A 21,221-nucleotide genomic window follows, 5' to 3' on the forward strand; every position below is an offset into this window, starting at 1 on the left:
CCCCCCCCCACTTGAAGGCTTAAAGGTTAAAACTAAAATTTCAACGCGGAAAGTCTCAACATAGGGAAAACAAAGATAACTTCTTATTTATAGCATTAAAGGGATTATACAATTTTTAGCTTTGCGCATGTACACATAAGGATTGAAATTATTATAATTAGAGCCATTGCAATTGAAGTTACCTCTGTGATTTTCAACTTTGTGTGCTATGCGTAAAACTGAATATTATGTAATTCTACGTCTAAGTAGAATAATGTTAATAATAATAATAATGATAATAATAATTTGATTGGTCCCGACACACGGTCCCTTTGTACAGCATACATGATGTTGACTATTTTATTACGTTCAATTATGTTTCATTATGTTTCATATTTTCCGCCGAATCATGTGTAAATTTATTTCGAGAATGAAATGCTCGTCGACGGCTAATTTAAAACGCTTTCACAAGGAATGGATCAATATTGAATTTTATATATTTGACGGCATATCGCGAACGGACATGGCGATTATTTTCATGCGGTAAAACACATCGCGAGTTTACGAAGTATTCCTTTGTTTTCGCGTGCGATAATAGAAACTTTCGCCGTTAAATAACAAATTCGGCATTTTTACATGGGATACGGGAATGGCTTCGTTCTCTCGTGGAAAAGAGAGTCTAATCAGGATCTGATTGGGAGCGCGCATGGAGGGAGAGAGCTAATCAAGTCGTAATTTAGTCCTAATTGAGACGTAACCAGGAACTAATTGAAACGCCACCACGTCTCTCTCTCTCTCTCTTTTTCTCTCTACCTATCTATCTATCTCTATCTCTCTCTCTCTCTCGACTTCATTCTCTTACGGTTACGAGCAGTTTCCACCGTGGAAGAAACGCGCCCCATCGTAAGTATCGCGTTTTTAATGGGATCCCGCTTCGCGCGTGTATTTCCAGCGAAATTCGGCTTAATTGAGTGAAATTACGCCGTACGATAATACCGACTGCAACGGGACAGTTGATCACCACTGTAGTCGTCAGAACAAGCGTTCGCCGAACAGCTTTCGGTGTGGGTTGGAGAGAAGGTTACCCGACAAACCTCGGTGCGCGCTGCTCTGCACGCCCGATGCTGAGTCGTATAACTCGCACACAACCCCGACCACCCTCGGTCGGAACATCCAAACACCATTGAATGGAGTGTTTCACGGTAGGCTGCCTACGCCATACATTTTGTGCCAGACACGACGCTCTCTTGTCCCGCTCCACCCGTCTCGCCTATGCTTCTCCTCTGCCCCCGTCGTGCTCGTTCACGTCCCTCACGATGTCGCAAAATGCACTCGGGACCTTTGATCGTTGGAACTTGCGTCTGGAAACTCGCGACTCGTCGCTACATTTTCATCGCTTTTCTTCCTTTTTCTTCCGCTCTCTCTCTCTCTCCCCCCCCCCCCCCCNTTTATGATGACGACGCGTTTAAGCCTTTACGCTCGCGGATCGAACGCACGAAGACCAGAAACGAGAGAGCGAAGAGTCCCGCCGCTTCTGAAATTGCCAATATTCAGCATTGCGTCGGATACTTAGGAGAACCTTATCTGCGCGTATCATCATGCGTGCCCCATGTATTTGCTTTGAAACTTCCCTATCGGTTCTTGAGAACGGAAATTGCAATTTCTACTGTTGATAATGACTATAATTCCCGTTCTTCGATACACACACGGGTGATGTTCCCCGAGATATCCGATACGGTACTGAGTACCGATAATTTTAGAAGCTTCTCCCATAGATATGTGTAATAATGAGATTAACTAAGCAACTGGTTAACATGTAAAAAATATATCCTTCAGTTTACATTACCCGAAGTTTGTTTTAACAGAATCTCGATTTCAAGCACGCAGTAGCCCGAGATATCTAGTCTTGTACATCGAACGTTTACGATAAATTACGCCTTCCCGTTTCGATTCCCCGTTGCGATTTCGCGCGTGAGAAATCCGGATCCATCTGAGGATCTCCGACGATAAGGTAACGAGGTAGCCTCGGTATACACTGTATAGGCGTCGCGAAATGCAAATGGAATAATAGAGCGGAATAATAGTCTCAATACTGCCAACGTGGTAGAGCGAGGGTGGCTTAATCGAAGGCGCAATTGGATGGCGCGCGTCTCTGCATAGCGAGCGTGCAACGTTAATCGTGGTCATTCTGTAGATTATATCGGACTCGCCGGCCTCTCATTGTCGAGCGAAGCTACACGATCAGGTGGGAGCTTTAGTCCAGAATAATGGCGTGGATGAAAGACGCCGGCCGCTAAGCTGCCGCGCTTGTCGGTGCTTTCGTTCGACATCGAAAGCCCGACGTTCTCCGAGCACTCGCAAGCGCGCGCGCGCTCTCAACTGCTCGTCCATTTCCAGTCTCCGGTGAGTTTTTTTCCCCCCAGCCTTAGCCGACCATAATCTAACGGCGGTCCACCGGCAGAGATATGAAGCCATTGCTTGAAAAAATGGCCCCGGCAGAAGTCTCCGCTCCCTCAGGGAAAACGTTTAGACGGATTTTGCAGACGGTCTCTTTGAAACGGAGTCCATTGTTTCTCCCCCGGAAAGAAATATGACTCACTTCTCGACTAACTCCGGCTGTCTGTCGAAGAGAGAGATTCTCCAGATGGTTCAGCATTCGTGTATTCGAAATTCCCGCCGTGGGTCTCTTAATGCACTCGACGAAAGAAAGGGCACGGTGATCGTGGAATTTTGAAACTCGAGCCGCAAAAACGCGCGCGACACGGTGGTGCGATTATAATGCGCAAAGGCAATAATCTCGAGAGCGAAACGATCCGTGTCTCCTCGCTGTAGGCGGTATATATTAGCAGTCGGTGCAAGTTGTGGAAATTGTCGAAGCTGGTGCGGAAGCCTGCACGACACAAGTATCTGCCGCAGAACTAAGCACCTTGTAGCGGATACCTTGAAGACAGCCTGGTCGGTGCTCGACACGGCCAAAGTTCGCCAACTTCTGCTCCTTCGTTGTATCGCTAGGCAAATTCGTACGTGTTCTTGACAAGTATCTTCAAGAGTCTCTGTCGTCCGGCTGTCTGAGAAGCGGCGAGCATGGGCTATGACAACGGCAGAAATTTGGAGAATGTTCATCCGGACTTGTTCGTATTGCGTCGCGTCCAGCGAGATACGCTCGTCATTTCAACAAATGCTTCGCCGAAACACATTTGTCGTATTTTCATACCTCTGCCTATGCGCAGGTACCCGGATACCTATTTCGAGTTGTGGCCTGTCGAACGTATCAAACCGCGGAGCAGGTATACCAAAGATCTTTGTTGGCTTCGGAGGCTCTCTGGAATACAATGGAAAAGAATGTTTGAGGTTCAGCAGGTACTGTAACGTCTTCTTCACAATGCCGTGTGCTGAAACACCCGATACATTGATGGACAGATGAAGAATTACGCATCGGGCGGAAATCACGGGGATAAATTATTTGGCTGTTCTAGAGAAACCATCGTTGCTACTGCATATTCCTTGCGATAGCGATAAAATTTAGTTAGCATAACCAAATTACTTTGCTGTCCATATATCTAGCAAATAGCAATTAATACTCTCAACACATCTTTCTCTTGTCCAAACAATTTTTTTTTGCTGTCACTATATAAACAATTCGTTGTTTTAGCAAATTTTTTTCCTCCGACTAGGTACAGTTTGAATACAATCGTGGACCGATTTTTTGATACGCAACGACCGATGTCGTTCATTTCGTACTTTCCGCTCGTGTTTGCACCCTTTCGATCTTCGATTCAGTTTCACGATTTTGATCAAGGCGGCGCAACAACCCACAATAATTCACGTGAGAACGATTACTTCGTTGGAACGCGTACAGAGTGTTTTTTTAAGCAACGCTAAACAAGACTAAGACGCGCGCCTTTGACGGATCTCATAAGAAGACGGAAGCGGGAATCCTCGCGGACGGTTTGTACACGAGTATCGGGTACTGACACGAGGCAAATCCGCACGAATGGATCAGTACGTGGCTGTGGCAGGCATTTTCCTTAAATTGAACCGAGCTGAGAAATGGCGAGCATCCCGTTGCGCGGCCGAACGGTTTGCTACACTCGCGAGGGGGGAGGAGAGGTGGAGGATACCAGTGAGGCGAGGGTGGTTGACAGCGGACAAATGGACGACCGTTCGTATCCGCGGACGTTATTTCACCAGGGACGTATTCCACTGACCGGAGCTGCCCCGAAAGCCAATACTGAGCGCCGGAATCTCCGGCCTTTTCGGGCCATCCTTCAGCATTCATTGTTTCAGAAGGTCCGTCTGTCCACTCGCTCCTCCGGTCCCCTGCTTCTAAATTTCCCGGAATCGTCGGAATTACGTTACAGTCGCAAGCGGAAACGAATCCGTTCCCGTACGTATCGTATCCGCAATCTGCACGTACTTAAGCTCTTCCGCTGACACTTTGCATATACGACAGTGAAAGAAAGCGAGGTTTGCCGGACGCAGCGTGTCCTAAAAAGAGCGACGCGTTGTGACGCGAATACACGACGCGGATATGCCGACCTTTCGAGAGGAGCGCCCCACCAAATCCGTTTCCGCTTATCCGACTCCTCTTTCACAGGAGATAACACGACGCGCAATTTTATCGCCGTTAATGAATAAAACATAAGGCGCCGTGGAGGGCGATTCGTAAGAAGGTAAATTTAAGGCGCGGGACAGTTTCTGATTTAAGGAATGATAAAACACTGAGGTGTAATGGGATGCGAATGGGGGGGAAAACGCTTTCTTTGACAGTGAACTAGTCTCACCCTCGGCGTGGAGCGGCTCCAATCCGCGAGATTACCGTCATCCCTTACCGGAATGGATCCCCTCTAACTTCACGCTCGACGATCCTAGCGGACGCAGACAGTAATTCCGACAGGAGTTAGACCTTCATCCCCGGACGAAACATGGCGAAGTTCGGATAGCTATGCCACGAATAGTCGACCTTGAAAGCGAATCGGGAATGGACCGAAAATTTTCCTCGATTCCCTTATCCTGTCGCACTCTCTCCCGATGTAAAATGTATCGGAACACTTCCCGCGTCCCCGTTCCGGCGAACACGGCGGAATGATCTCCTAATTCTCGTTAAAGGCGGACGATGTCGAATACCGGGGATTCGACAGCGCATCGCTAATTAATCGCGCTTGAGATTTAGGGTTCTGACATAGTTCGCAAGAAGAGCAACGGAGTTGTGTTCGGAAGCGCGAAATTTAATGGTTCTCGGTCGGGGTCGTCTTTATAGGAGCAATAATTGAATTCCATCGCCGCGCCACCTTGACCCTCGCCCGTTTCTAATCTTCGCCGGGTCGTCTCGCAAATGCGAAAAATGTGTCCCACGGCGCACAGCGATTCCTATTCTCTCGTTTCACGATATCATCCTCCATTACACGATCTATTCTTTTTTTGCTGCGTCATTGGCAAGAATAAATACGGGATATTACATTCTGTTTTTTTCTTTTTTTGCCAAAGCAACTCTTTTATATCTAGAAACAGAAAAATCAACAACTATTCGCAAATAGTAAAAACAAAGTGACAAGATCGAACGCAACAAACTCCGCATCGGCATTCGGAGGTTTCAGTCACGGCACAGCCGGTAAAAAGCGCACTGCCATTGTTGGTTCTTTGCATTCCTCCGTCGTGTATTTTGCACGTTTTATTCCTCCTAGTGAAAACGTCGACAGATTTCCGTACGTCGTCGCGCGAGCGGCATTCCAACGTATCGGCTTCGATAAGAGAGAGACGCGAAGGCGAAAATTTATCTGAAATTTCGCTACAGCGCCTTCGTCGCCGCAGCTGCTAGAGGCTATCTATGAAATTTTCGTGGCGATTTATTGATAGTTCCATTGATCTGCACGCACATTGCGATAATTCGTATCTGTCATTTATACTTGTATTTATTAATAAATATCGCTGCGAGACCCTAATAAAACTGTGGTTCGCCGGTAAAAGCGGCGATGAAAAATTGAAATACGCGCAGTTAGTTCGTTATCGAATTGCTGGCAAAAAAATTGAGGAAAAAACCAACGGCGCGTATTAAAGTTAGAATATTGCAATGTTATTTAATTCAATATTATCATTCATTTAATACGCTACTACATATATTACTAACGTTGGTTACGCAGTTTAAAAATAAAGAGAAAAACAGACCAGCTTAGTGTTGATAATAAGTGAACACATCGTACAGAGAGTGTGTAGCAGGCGCTTGTGGGTCAAGGTATTGTATGTGTTTGTATGTAAATCATCGTCTGACTACGGAAAGACAGTCGGCCGCGGCGCGCCGAAGAGTCAACTGAACTCAGTGTGTGCGTAGTGATTAGTGATTTAGCGATAATAAATTAACGGAAGAGATCTCAGATTCTTTTCAAAGGTAAACTTATTTTTCATTTATTTATTTTTTATTTATACCTCTCGGTTTGCTTTTTAGGCTTAATATCGGTTTAATTTGTTCTGGTTAAGCGTAATTATCCGTTCCATCTCGTTTTACGAAGTTTCATTTATATGCGATGGTATTCATAATTCGATAATTAAAGATTACCGCGATTTGAATTTCTTTCGTATCGTCTAAAAAGCACAATTGAAAGCAATTATTGGATCGCGGTGTCAAATTTATCGGAATCATGCTAGTATCGCCCGTGAAGAGATTCGGACATCGTGAAAATTATACAGATGACTTTGCTTCGGCGTGACAGTGTTCGATATCGGAAACGTTGATTAAAATGTCAAAGGGAACCAACTTCCGTGTCCGTATTGACACAAAAGAATAGCAATTTCGAACTTCCAGTTTCACCGATGTTGCCGCGATAAAGTCAATGAATTGCGCCGCGATGCAAAGTACATAATATTGAGCATAATAATTCCGCTTTCGGGTGAAATTGCAGAACACCGTTTTAACCGGCATACAAAATTGCTCGTCGTATACTCGCGGAAATGGCGACAAATCGATCCTTAATTTACGTCGCAATTTCTGCGATGCGTCGAGTATGTTAATCTTACTCGTGTATTCTGTAACCGCGCCAAGATCACGGCGAATTGCATCCGCGAATAATTTTAATTACACCGAAGAGACATAAGGCGGCGGCCATTTTGTCGGGCAAATTCGACCGAGAAGATTTCGCCTTATCGCACTGTAGCTTTTTTGCGCAGATTCCCCTTTATTAGTTACCGCGATGCGTATTTTTTTTCGTACTAGTCGTTTCACGTCGACCTTAAGCCTCGTAAGCTCTCCCACGCCTGGCGTAGTTTAGCGTCCGAAAATGTCCAAAACGGGGAGACGAATATTTTCGTCGCGCGCTACGTCCGTCGGATAATTAAATTTCTCAGCTTCGTGACTGGCAGCGCGGAAAAAATTCATCCTTTGACTCTCGGTTGACGTTGTAATCCGTCATGAGGCGGCCTTCACGCACGTTCTTGTTCTCGAGGGTGACGCGGCGATTTCAAGAGCGAGAGGATGAAAGATGGAGAGAGAGAGGGAGATTTCCCTCCCAATTAACGATATTTATCTTTGCGCCGCTTCGTGCGAAGCTTCCATCTCTGACGGCCCGCGTTTTATTTTGCTCGCTTCACGTTGATAGCCGGCGGATGTGCGCGCCGGCTGCTGGAAGAATTATAAGCTGAAATTTCTCAAACCCACGGGCGGGATTTACCTACGTGGGAGCCCTTTCTCGGACAGGGGATGAATTATCTATATGTCTCGCCCCCGGGGTCGTTCCCAACTCTTAACCCCTTTTAAGGTCACACAGCTTCGGCGTGAGACTGCCCCCGTGGAAATTTATTTCTTTATACCGGGCGCATCTTCCTGTAGCTTCTCTTTCGGAAGTTAATATCCTCCTTAATCTTTTCACGTCCGGGCGGAAACTTCGTGAGGAAGACCTTCGGCGCAACTTCGCGCAAACTTCGATGTGCGCGAACTTCCGGCCGTGTGTCTCCCATCGTCTCACCGCGCAACGTTAAAAATTCGCCCGACAAGAGAGAGAGAGAGAGAGGTTGGTTTTCAATTTGCTCTTGCTCCTTGCTTTTTTGTACGTGAGTCGACCTACGTGCAATCGGCCACCTCTTTCCCACTACCTCCCTCTCCCGCGATACAGCAACCCCGTGGCTTTGACGCGGACAACCCTTGGGCATACCTCACCGACGAATATATGAATAATTTCCGCGTCGGCACGGCGCCGTCCGTCGCCGAAAATCGATATTCCATAAATGTGTAAATGTAACCGAATCCTGGGTGATTCCTTCACCTAAGCAGAGGACGTAACCTTGCCTCGGCTAGACGACGGGGCACGTGTGCCACGAAATGCATTAGCATCGTCGCGCGCACACCACCTGCATCTACGCGCATCGACATCTTCGACAATCCCCTGACTGACAATAGGATCGATAGCGCGACTGCATACAAATCGTCCCTGTCATTATATATAACGCTGCATTGCGTTCGTCCCTCCCGTACTTGCCGTTCGTGTATAATTTACAATGGCGTCGCTTCGACTGTCTCGTTTCGCCCGTGTGTAATTTAACGGCGAACTTTGAAACTTTTCGAAGTTTTATCGTTCGCGCGGGAGGCAGAGAGACAAACAGAGAGAGAGAGAGAGAGAGGAGAGAATAATTCATATCGATCTAACCGAGCGAAAAAAAAATATGAAACGTTGTCGCGATATATTAAAAAGGATTTTCCCGCGTTTGTATCGCGAGCTAACTCGCGAGGGACAGATTTATGGGCAATATCCTCCGCGACGGAAAATTCAGGGCGATAAAGGGCGCCGGAGCAAATATTTTTTTTTCGAGGACGCATAGAGAATATCGCGATCGATATCGCGCCGGAAATCACGGCGTAATACGTCCACGAGCGTTTCCGGGCGTCGATGCATCCCGGCAGGCTTGTCACTCTGTCTTCCCACGCCCTTGTTTCCTCCACCCCGCGTCGTGTCCCGTCAGCGCGATTCCGCGTCTCTCGCTAGCGTAAATTCAATCTCCCGATTTTCCCCGCGGGGAAGGCCGCCGACGCTTTAACCCCCGGAACACGATAGCGCGGGCCCGTTGTGTATAAAATAAAATGAAGAAACACGCCGGACGAAACCGAACGCTCTTTTTCATCGTTCCGATGCGGAACGAAAAAAAAGGGGGGCTCGCGTTTTGTTTCGGCGCGCCTCTTTCCAGCCGGGGGTTTTTGCGAACGAAAATTTATCATCGGCGCTGGCGAGGCGTTTTACGACGGTGTCAAGCTCCAGCTTCGGCTGGAAACAATAGACGGCTACGTCGGCAAACTCGCGTATGGGAAATTTAACGTTTGCAATTATAAACCGTTCGATCGTCGACGCGTTTTCTGGCCGCAGGTGAAAAAATCACGGCGCGCTGGCGAGATATCCGCGCGGGAGTGTTCGCGTACTCAATCTATGATAACCGTAAATTAGAAGTCGCTATTTCTCTAATTATTTACACACGATCCGGTCTAACCCGTCTAAAGTGCAACGGACCCGTTATTAATCTCTCCGCGACGTTAACTGGAACAAATTGAAGCCATCACGCGAACCCGCCGTCCGTTCATCGGGAAAGAACTTTTCGCGACCGAGCTAATCGCAACGATTCGTCTCTATTAACGCGCTTCGCCTTTCGAATCCGCGCGAGACTGCGCGAGACGCGTTGTCATCGTCCTGTCGCGCCTAGAGCGGCTAGAACGGGAAATTGGGACGCGAAATTACATCGAGATTTCCCGCCGGGCGAACTCTTTCTTCTCCGCTTCGCAAAAATAGCGGAACGCCCGGGATACAAACGAGATAGGCCTGAATGGCAATTAATTAGAGGGGTGGGGAGACGTCGAGACAGCCGGAAGCTCGATTCACGATGCGCAGCGAAATATGAAATTCAATTTGGACGTGCGCGTGCGTCCACCTGTTCGACCAGCCCGAGAAATTTAAAATCTCGCCGTTGGAATTTCGAAAAAAACAACATCGTTGTAACTCAACGGTCTTCACGATTGATAATACGGTTGTCACGTAATCGCCTAGGGTGACGTAACGTTCCTCAGTTTTCCCACAAGTGTATTCTCGCGTAACGACGTGTCGTTGCTTCTCTCTCGCGAGGAATTCCATGCGGACAACGGCACTGTATTCCCAACGAATTGCCGGCTTTAATAGAGATCGACACGCGGGCCGAATGCGAGATCCGTTTGCGGCGTTAAATATCGATCACGGTTCGGCCGTGTGTGTACGCGACCAGAAAGCTCGTAAATACGACGGGAGGGGTAGTCAATGAGACGTAATTATCGAAGAAACCAGTTCTCGGTTTCTAGTTTATGCTTTTTTTTTTTCCGACGCCTCTCTCGGACCGTAAAGTGCAAGGCCGTCTGTTTTGTCGCCACGTTTCAACGACGCGCATGTGTATGTCACGTAAGCTAAAATGGATCCACCGTCCTGTTGAAACTCAGTAAGCAAGAAATCGCTTTAACAAAATTATTAAAATGATATTTTGTAACATGTAACGTTTTCAAATATGCAGTTCTCAATGTTGTATACAATTTTACTATCGACAATATTCGACCATTTGAAACATTAAAAATTATGTTTTTATACCATAATTTTAATATTTAAAAATATAATACTGTCAAATAACAGTTTAAAAACATTTATAAAATATTATATATCAAAATGTTTACGAAATCCACATAAAATCGATGTTTTAAAAGATTGATTTAATGTTTCTTGCTTGCCGGGAATAACCGTGCGAAATTGCAAGCGCGACTGTGCACGGTGTTTTACGCACGGTGGGAGTCATTTCGCTCGTGCCGAATAAAACCCTGCTCAGTGCATTTCCGACTAAGATCGCGACTGATCTGGCGAGGGGAATGCGCGTCTCCCCGTTTCTGCGCCGTCCCGTCGTCGTTTTCTTCTCCGTTGGAAACTTGCGAGTGGGATCGTCCGATTTACGGATTACCTGTCCGCGGATGTCCCGGCGTTCGTACGCGCGAAAATGATCGGGAAATCCCGTACAGCCGCGCGGAATTTCATCGGGAAAGCGAACATGGCGTTTCTCCCCTTGGGTTTAATCGAATGAAAATAACGTCCGTTCGTTCTTCCTGCTTTACGAGCAAGCTTTTCCTCCTTCTTTCCTCCTTCCTTCCTTCCGTTTGCTCCGCTGTGAAGTACGTCGGAAACGCAGATATTTTAATCCAACGGACTCGATATCTCGCGTTTCCGAATAACGATAGCGCGATAAGTCGGCGTGAGGGAAACCTCGGAAGCGTCGACTCGTCGATTATCGACCGGATGCATCACGTCGGACATGCATTCAACGGCGCCGAGCGGTAAGCGACGTTCGTATTTTAATACTCTGCAATTATTACGGCAATGATATCGGGATAGCGACGACGGCGGAATTAGTCGTTGCACCCGAGGCGACAGGTTAAGTTATCGCGACCGTGATAATTGCGCGCGAGTCGGGGAGAATTTCGCACGCGAGGCCGTCAACTTGCGCTTTTAATGAGCTCCGCCGCGTTTAATAAGCGCGGCGGGCGCAAAGGGCGCCGGGTTTGCACCGCGAAGGAACATTTGAATCCCCGAGCTTAAACATTTAGCAGAGTCGACAATACCGCTAGGCGAGAAACAACCGCCAGTCTCCTCCGTATCTTTTTTTATTTGAGTTTGCACGAGCCCCTCTCAAATGCAAATGGATGTTGTACAGCACGCAAGCACACAGCGCTTCCCCGTGGACGCCTCCTCCCTTCCAACTCCTAAGCTACACTCTCGACGTAGTTCTCAAAAAATTGGCCAGAATTTCTTCCTTCTCGAAACGATGCTTACCGTTTCCGGTCGTTCTGTGCGATCGTCGCGGTATTCGCCGATCGTGATATTTCGTTAATGAGCGCAATAAATTGATCAACCAGAACGATTGTATATTTCGCCCAGAGAACAAAAGTACAGAGAGCAAAGTTTGCATTGCTGCTACAACGTCGAAACGATTCGCATCGAGTTGAAGTAAAATTCACGCACGAGTGAATAATAACGTTTCACTCGGATTCGAAGAATTTAATACGCGAAAATGCCGCAGTCTTCTGCGCGTGATATAGTTTCGCGATTGTGAGTCATTATTTCTCCGCCGAGATTCACTCGAAGATACGCAGCCGAGTGCGAAGCTTCGATTTAAAGCTTCGCGCGATCCTCGCGCGCGAGTGACACCACCGTGATGCAACCGTGGGCCGTGATATTTTGGCCATTTTTTTGGAATCTGACGCGATGCGCGAGATGAATGGCCTTGCCGGAAGCATGAAGCTCCCTGCTAACAAAGAACAAAAAGTCACGCGACCTTTCTTCTAATTTCCTGGGCGCTCGGTTGTTGCAGGCACACACTCCTCTTCTCGCGGCCGACACGAAACACGTAAGTAGAAAGTTGGAAGAGCAAAAAGTAGCCGAGACAAGGAGATCGTTAGCGGGTAGACCGCGACCGGCAGAAGAATCGCCGTCGTCACGTGTTATCCTCGCGTCGCGTTTTCCTTCACTTGGATGTTGCTCGGCTGATAAAGTGTGTCGGCGAACACCAGCCGGAGAGAGATCAATGCAGAGATATATCGTTGTGTCGTTTGCCGACGTAAACATTTCCCTCGTAAACTCAGCGAAGAGAAAAGAAAGGAAACAACTGGCTCCTCTTCGAGACTGATCTTATTCATTTTATCACGTTTTACATCCGCCGCGCATTCAACTTACGCGCATTCAACCCGCTTACGTTTTTTCCCCGGCGCGAAATTGGAGCGGATTTGCATATGATTGAACTGTGGGCGATAATGTCTCATTGGTAATCGCCGGACATTCGTTTCATTAATTGCACGGGCGACACAATTAACAATTCCCACGCTACAACCCCTTGCATTTTCTGCGAATTAATCGGCCGCGCGGTGCGTTCGAACCAGTTCCCGATGATGTAATAACACCGACCGGCGATATCGCGATGTCCGGCACCTTTATCGCGGTTACCCCGTGTATCCAACGCGCGCACGCGGGATATAAATAACGCGGTGTGAACGTAGGAAGCGCCGCAATAACGCGTGATCGCCTCGAGTTTATTATCCGGATCGTCCGTACCAGCGAGAAATCTTCCGCCCACCGACGACTGTGTGCGAAAGAAAAAGACAGAAAGAGAGAGAGAGAGAGAGAGAGAGCAAAATTTCGGAAATTGAATCAACGCCGGTCGACGTGATCGCGGGGAGTCGCGGACACGAATGTCTTTTTCTTCTGTAAAACGGAAACGTAGGGGCCGATTCCGGCGCGCACTTCGAACTTTATCGCGACATAATTGCAGTTTCATATCGCTACCGCGGCGGTTTCCCATAAATTACGCGCGCAAGAAGAGACGTAACGGATAATTATTTGTCCTCGAGTCATTAGCGCTAACGATTCCTCCCCTGTTCTCCTCGTTCCTACCCTTCCGTCCTCTTCTCACCCCGGTCTGTAGAATGTTCTAATCTACGAGCAACGATTTCGTTCGCGACATGATGTTCCTTAATCACCATTTAAACGGTTAACTTGGACGATTATTATCCGCGTATCTTTAAGCGTCTCGACCGCTATCGACGCGATCGATCCGGAAGCATTCGTTCCGGCACGAGTTTCCTCTAACTCTCTCTCTCTCTCTCTGTCGCTTGTGCGCGCTCGAAAATCGATTCCGTAATGTATGTAGGAAACGGTGTCATCTCTGCTTCCTTGCAAGCGCTCGCTTCCGACCTACGTCGAGCGGTCTCGTCCAATTTGCCGCGAAATTAATCCAGTCGCTTCTTGCGGGAGTTCGCCGGGACTTTAATGACTCGTCTAGTTCTAAGTGATTACTAACGTTGCTCCTGGAGATTCGTCTCTCTCCGCTCGCGGATCCGCTTCTAAATAACAGATCTTTCCTCGCCGAGCTGATCTCTCTTTTCTTTTTTGCCTTCGTGACGACATCGATTTTTCTCGCTACGCCGGATGAGCCACGACCCGGTTCCCGATTGGAAGAAACGATCGGACACGGCGAGATCGGTCGTCGCACGCGATCACGCGCGAATTCACTACGACAGCGATGTTAATTCGCGAGTATCCCGGCCGCGCCGCTCGACATGGACGCTAAATTCCGATAGTCGAGAAGCTTAAAATAATTAGCCCGCGGCGCGAGAGTAAGCTCCGGCTAACCGCGTGGCCCGACACACACACAGACACGTCCTTGCGTCGCTTACACACGCGCAAATATTTCCCCCCGGGCGTGCGTGCGTGTTTGCGAACACGCACTGCGTCAACCGGCAAAATATTCGCCGCCGTCGTCACCGCACAAATCCAAGCGTCGGGCTAATTAACTATCGCGACGCGTATTGATGGTTTAATCGTGACATCGCGCTATTAACTGGCGGGTGTGTTCTCGTCGATATCGCGTCTGCCTCGTCGTTCGACGAATTAGAAAGCTAACGCTGAGCGCCGATAAGGAGTTCACGCTCGCGAAACGCAACGAGAATAAATGTAAGCCTATTTTGATTTCATATCAGTGCGCCCCGGCAAAAAGTACGCGATTCGTAAACATTGACGAACACGTTTCGCGCGAATCGACATCCGCGACTACTTGCGAATCTTGCGTCCTAAACCCCGGACAGATTTCCAACCAAGGGTGCGACACGACCGTCCCTCTCTTACGCTTCCCCGTGATGCGCTACCCCGGCTGCTGTTATTTTAAGACATTATTCATCCAGGGTTGATTAGTCCCCGTTGGCCGGCGGCCTTTTAAATCACCCTTGTCTCTCGAACGTGCAAACACCCCCGTTGCCTCCTCCTCAAAAGTTCCGCCAGCCAGTTCCTCCTCGGGGAAGATTCATAGCGGGCCTGATTCGATTTGCAACACCGTTTGAAATTCAGGCGAGGGCGTATTTCATTCGTCGACGGTTGAACGAGAAGGAGGAGAGGAGGGTCGGGAAGGTTACCAGGGGGAGGGAAGGCGGCCGGTGAATATCGAGCTTGCCAAATGGAGTAAACTGCAGCCTCCGGCTCGTGTAATCTTCCGGAAGTCGCCGTCTGCCGTCGATTATCTCCTCTCTCTTTCTTTCTCGCTCTCTCTATCTCCCTCTCTCTTTTCGTTTGCCGCTTCGTTTCCCTCTTCTTGTCTCACCACCCGCTTCACGCCTCCTCTGTCTCGTCCCCCCTGTCGTTTCTCCCTTTGGCCTTGGCGGTAAATCAGGCGAAAGGGGTGTCGCAGTGATCCAGCAAAATGAAGCCAAGTCGTTTTTGCGGGGCACCGTCGACACGAGAATCATATTTTCCGATGGCTCGCCGGGAAACTGTTTGCCCCCGTCGCCGCGCGGGCAAAATTCCGCGCGAACGCCGCGAAATGAGTATCTCGCGTGAATGGGAAGGTTCACGGCGCTGCGCTCGGCGAATTCCGCGGACGGTACGTCAATATGTTCCCGGAACACCGGTCCCGGTACTCATTTCTTTCGGATTACGCGTGTCGCATATTTCCCTGACTGCCGAATATTTTCAGGGAAAAATCCGCCTTTTATAACTTCCTCCATAAAAAGCGATAGATGTTGCTAGTTAGTTCGACGCGATACACGGACAATGATAAGGACGTTGCCAGTTTGATAAAATCCAATCTTTATTACAACGCTTATGTAAGGGGTAGTCGTAGGTGCAGCATATTGCGTCGTGTCGTATTTGGTACTTGCGACTGTACTTTGAATTTACCCGAGTCGAAATTTTTAATTCTACGTTAAGTCTTCAAGTGGAGAAGTAAATTCCTATTTGTAGCGTCAAAGGAGTACAATAAATGCTCCTTTAATGCTACGCAGGGAATTCAGTCCTCCAGGGTCTTAATTTTTCTTCTACATTAAGTCTTCAAGTGTCGGAAACGGCAATAACGTCTCCATTTGTAGTACCAGTGGAATATCATAAAAGACTTTTGAACACTTAATGTAGAATTGAATTAGACTTAAACTAAGACTAAAATTTCGACTCGGCTATCCTCTTCGTCGCGCAATTTCTAGCGACTGGTAATTGAATTTTTGACGAGAGAGCGTCGCTTAAATTATGATATTAAATTATTATCATGCCCTTTTCAACGAGTTACATACGCAGTTACCATCTCACGATGGGAAACGCCATGACCAATGACCGGTGGAGGAGCGATTATTGGGGAGCATGGCGATGAAATAATTTCGTTCTCGCTAATGAAGACTGTAACGTCTTGAAGTGCTTACCCGCGCGAGCTGTCCCGAGGATCCATTTTCCGCGCGGCAAATCTGGCGGCTTCGATCGCCGCCCGAAATTCGGCACAGCAGCTACGTTCTCCCGCGGGAAAACATCCCATTTCGCATTATCCCAAGCCGTTGAAATCCCGCTTCCATCAGGATCTTCATTCCGCCTCCCTTCAACCACCGTGTTTTCTCGTCCCAATATTGCGATCCAGTCGTAATGTTTATGAGCGTGCCTCAAGACGCGATTAAATCTTCGTCACCGTGGCGACGTTAAAACGTTGACAGCGTATTAAAAATATACACCCGGACGAGGGCAATTAAATCAACCCGGTAGCGGGGTTTATGAGAAACCTCCCCCTGCTAAACCGTACAATCTCTGCCGTTAATCTGAATAATATCGGGATTTCGAGATAAATTAAAATCGTCGCGTCGTCGTGCCCTCAGCCGCACGAGTATTTCTACAATTTCGAATTGAATGTAATAATCGTCTACTCTGTGTGCGTATGTGTGCGCGTATACACGTATGAAACCATGATAAACCGCGCGATATTTATTTCATTTCGGGATTAGTTAGATGTTCCGTGTTATATATTATCAGCCGTGTGTTCATCGGAATAATCGATACCGCATCTCCCGACACCATCCATTAGCGGTTAGGGATCATCGGCCAGTAGCTCATGTTGATTACCACGTGGTGCGCCTCCTCCTGGCACTTCCTGCGTTTCCGCCCTATAGCATTGCGCATTATAGGCTGCCGGTATTATAACGGGACATGTCGTATAAATCACGTCGAATGACGTGCATGCGTCGCTCTCGCTCTCCCGGTGCGTCCCCTGGCGTCGACGCAAATTGCCGACATTAGTCGTTAGTGACGGATCATGACTGGCCCTTCCGTTTCGAGGAGATCGCCGCCACTGTTCACACGCGTAATAACTCAATTCTCTTAATATTACGCCGAGCGTCTTTCGCTCGTCATTTAATCGCTATTCATTGGCGGCGCGATGCTTCCGTCCAGACAGGATTCGTCGGATTCTTTCGGTAATCTAAACGTATCGCCCTTGCTGCGTGTATCGGCACTTACTTTCGGTTCTCTGTTACCTCCGCTCTCTTATACGTTCGCATAGAAACATACTGATTCAATTAGTGACATTTTCACTGATTCAATTTAAGAGAGCTCGAATCAGCGTCGGAGAATAAACGCAACGTTTCCTTGGCTCTTAATGATTTTTCCGATACGCGTGGCGTATTGCGTGCCGACGATCGTTTATCTTGGTTTCATAGAGGATACTCTGTTGCGGTTCGCACGAGACGCGGAATTTATATTAATGGTGGCACGCATAGATATTAGGAGTAATTACGCTTTTCCGCCGCCATTCCGTGCGCAAAAAAAAGATATAAGGGGGAAAAAAATAAATAATACATAACGTTTATCGTCGCGGGATACACCGAGACAAATTGCCGGGCACTTTGTTCTATCGATACACGAGGTGTGTTGTTGAATTTGCCGCGTCTCGTTACGTCCTATTCCTGTACGTGCGCACCATTGTTTTTGCAACTTTCGTTAACGTTATCGAAACGCCGATCACGCGTCGGCGCTCTGAAAAATGACTCCCGTAATCAACCCTTTACTACGTTTGCTCTGAAATTAATGTGTTAATAACCGTTGGTGTGTCCGGCCGGCGAACTATGCAAAAATTACTCGACAAAGTTTCGCTTACGCGCGTCTCCTCATTCGCGTGCATAGGTGTACATGTGGATGGAGCGGATGTGAGCGTGGTAAAAATCGGCGTCGTTCGCGAGCGAAGAGGTACACTTTCCGTGTGAGTTTTCGACCGTGGCAGTAAATATCAAAATAACCAATTAAGCGAAAGCGCGCGGCAACGGCATCGGTGCGTTCGGCCGGAAACGTTTGCTTTGAAATTAGGGCACCCGCAGTACACCGAACTGCCCTGGACTGGCACATGCAGATACGTGTTCTCCGCAGGTGCATAAACTTTAACTCGCAAATTCTGTAATCGCCACGCTCGATCCGTTCGTTGCATCCGGGCGAATTGCAAACGCATCGCGGTAGATTTGCACCATGCGGTCGTATCGCGAGCGCGATCGATTTGATCGAAAAAGGCGCTTTGCCTCGTGATTTCGCGCGGTAATCGCGTGTATCTAGTCGTTTCCCGTGAGAGGAGAAATATAGAACGAGAAAGAGAGAGAGAGAGACGAATACAAACGCAAGTAACGAGATTGGTGTTTCACGGTGAATTTTCCACGGTGAATAATTTCGCGCTTAATAAAAGTTAAAACGTGGCACTCGCGTGAATAATTAATCACTACCTTTCTATTATAGGATCAAATGATTTCATAAAAAATTACAACGCACTGCAAACCGGCGTGTGCGAATCGAAGCTTATTAGCGCGGACGTACGAACGAAAGTAAGCGGCGCGGAGGAGAAGCCCGAAGGTGTCGTAAATATTAATCAGGTTCAACGAATATCTCCAGCGCGCAAAAATAATTAATGCTTCGGCGGATGTGGATAATCCACTTTTATAAAACGTTCGTCCCGCCTCCGGCGGATCGATACGACGGCCGGAGTTTATGAATTGATTTATGAAGGAGGAAACGTCCGGGCGCGTTGCTTCCCAGAGACGGTTTGCCCGCATCTGAAAATTGGAGAATATTATCATAATATATTCTGGCTCATCTGCATCGGAATTACCGACCAGATAAGGACCGTGAGGTGGGGGGGGGGGNAGAGGACTCGGTACGAACGCGGGTTAAAAGCGCAGCCGATTTTCCCCCGGGAAAATAAGCGTACGGTAAACCAGTTTATCAGAGCGTACGCGTCTGCGTGCGAATGGCGCGCACTGTTTCCCGTTCGAAATTTTCCGCCCGCGTTATTAATTTACCACGCTCGCGGTTATTACTATTAATCAGTTTATAATAGGATAATTTGAGCGTGTGGTCGAACATTGACATTGTGAAAACTTGATGTTACTGCGAATTTTTTCTAACGATAGCGAGATGCAACAAAACGGGGAACGGGGGATGGCGTGCGCGGATGGGAAGTGGGTGAAACGAGTTATTATTTCAACAAATGTACGACGACGACGACGGACGAAATGAATTATGCATGATTCGTGCCCTTAGAGAACCTTTATTTAGCGGTAAGTTAACATTAGACGAACGAAAACGAGCGAGCGAACGCGTCCGTGCCGCGATGAAATCTAAAACCCGAGGAGTGTATTTAAGTCGACTCTCGGTTGTCTCTGGCAGCTCGTTCGTCCTGACTTTTTCAAACTACCGGACAATTTCCGCGGGGTTTATCTTCGCGAAACTTACTCGGCTCGCGCGCGCGCACACGTAAAGCTTGTCGAGTAATTTGAACGAAAGGTAAACTCCGAGGCTCTTTATTTTGCTTGCCGCTTCGGCATTTTAACATCCGCGAGAACCTACAGTGTCTCACAAATCGACGAAATCGAAACGGGCAAACTCTTGGTGTTATTTCACGTTCATTATTTCGGTTTGAATACCATTAAAATCGCGGAGCTCTCTTATGATATGCACACACACATACACATATAATCCTTACTAACGGGTCTTATCATTTCACAAATTATCTCGTGACGTCATTAGAAAATTTTACCATATAACGTCTGCCTTCCTGACGGCGGGATGGCTTAAAATTAGTCAGCGTTTTATTTTTCACCTGTGCTGTCTAACGTATATCATATTCCGCACGTATTCTCCCATATACTTCTTTAATATATTATATCGCAACTTTGATTATACATATACCACGAGGAGGATTTTATCCTTTACACGCCTATAAGGGTAGTTGACGATTTCGTGTTATCGAATACATAAAGCGACATTCTCATATTATGCAGCCAAATATTACAATACGTTACCGGACTGTTATATGTCGGTGGTTCGATCCGTCGAATCTTTTCACGAGGCATATGAGACTCAGCGTTTCGTATCGCGGTGTTGAAACATGTAACATAGAATGTTAATAATTACCTGCGACGGTTATATTTTCTATATTTTCCACACTAATCAGCATAACCACATCATTTTTATTTTGTAGTTCTTTATTATTATTATTATTATTTTATTAATTTTCTTTAGGGAAAAAGAAAGGCAAAGCATTGAAAATAACTATAAAGCTAACGCCTTTTAATAATCAACCCATATTTGTAACTTGAACGTAAGTTGTGAACCTCTCTCATGTTGTATGTCTAATAAAGTTATTATTGTTATTATTATTCGTGTGCTCCTGTTTCATCTACTTGCAACGAAAATTTTCTCCCCCCCCCCCCCCCNGACATCGGGTGGCGCATCATCGCTCATTGCTAAAACTACATAGCTAAAATTTTCTCCGTTGCGGGCGTTACGTTATCCAAATTTGATCAACGCTGCGCCGGTTAAACACCTAACCCAGGCACACGCGATAAATCCGGCACTTCAAAGCGGGCGGGTCGGTTCGCGGGTAATTCGGAGGTCAGCCGTTATCTCGCCCGGCCGAACGTCGGCGTCGCGAGCCTTAGACATAATTAATCTTTATGACGTCGAATCTATTTACCGGCCGATACGCAGACCGCGCTGCTCTGACACAGAGCCATTCACCGTAGCACCGCCGCCGGGTATCTCGTTGCGCTAAGCGCGCCGACGCCGAGGGCGCGGCAGGACGCCGGGTCGGGATGCGTCGTTGCACCTGCATGGATTTCGGGATGGCGGGTTTAGAAATAAGGTCGTAAACTCCCGGGCGTAAACCGTAAATGGTACGTGCTGAAGTAGAATGAAGTTCATCGTTGAATCGGAAGACCCCGGGCCGATCGCCTCGATCGAGCGAGCGAGTGAGGAATGACGTTGGTCGGACCGCTTCGTTCGATCTACGTAAACCGAAACGCGTAACACGAGACTGTAACTCCGCGCCGGGATTACCAGTCAAAACTCCACTAGGGAGTTATACGGGGCCTCGAAATCGCTTAGTTTGTCTCTTGTGCCCGCCCGGAAACTATTGCAGCCGCACGACGACGACGT

At 47.7% G+C, this 21,221-nt stretch overlaps 1 protein-coding gene across 13 annotated transcripts in view; it reads left to right on the forward strand.

The window, feature by feature from the left end:
- LOC106741986 (disks large 1 tumor suppressor protein) overlaps positions 1 to 21,221 on the forward strand; it is a 541,974-nt gene that overhangs the window by 411,986 nt on the left and 108,767 nt on the right. For 12 of the 13 annotated variants that reach the window (XM_014614501.1, XM_014614504.1, XM_014614497.1 and 9 more), the window contains one exon: positions 12,325 to 12,360. The exons of the other annotated variant lie outside the window; for it this stretch is intronic. In XM_014614501.1, coding sequence (XP_014469987.1) covers positions 12,325 to 12,360 — 36 coding nt within the window. The remainder of the gene's footprint in view (positions 1 to 12,324; positions 12,361 to 21,221) is intronic. 13 annotated transcript variants of the gene reach the window in all.

The sequence above is a fragment of the Dinoponera quadriceps genome, unplaced genomic scaffold, assembly GCF_001313825.1.
Source record: "Dinoponera quadriceps isolate SergipeBrazil2010 unplaced genomic scaffold, ASM131382v1 scaffold696, whole genome shotgun sequence".
NCBI classification, from domain to species: domain Eukaryota; kingdom Metazoa; phylum Arthropoda; class Insecta; order Hymenoptera; family Formicidae; genus Dinoponera; species Dinoponera quadriceps.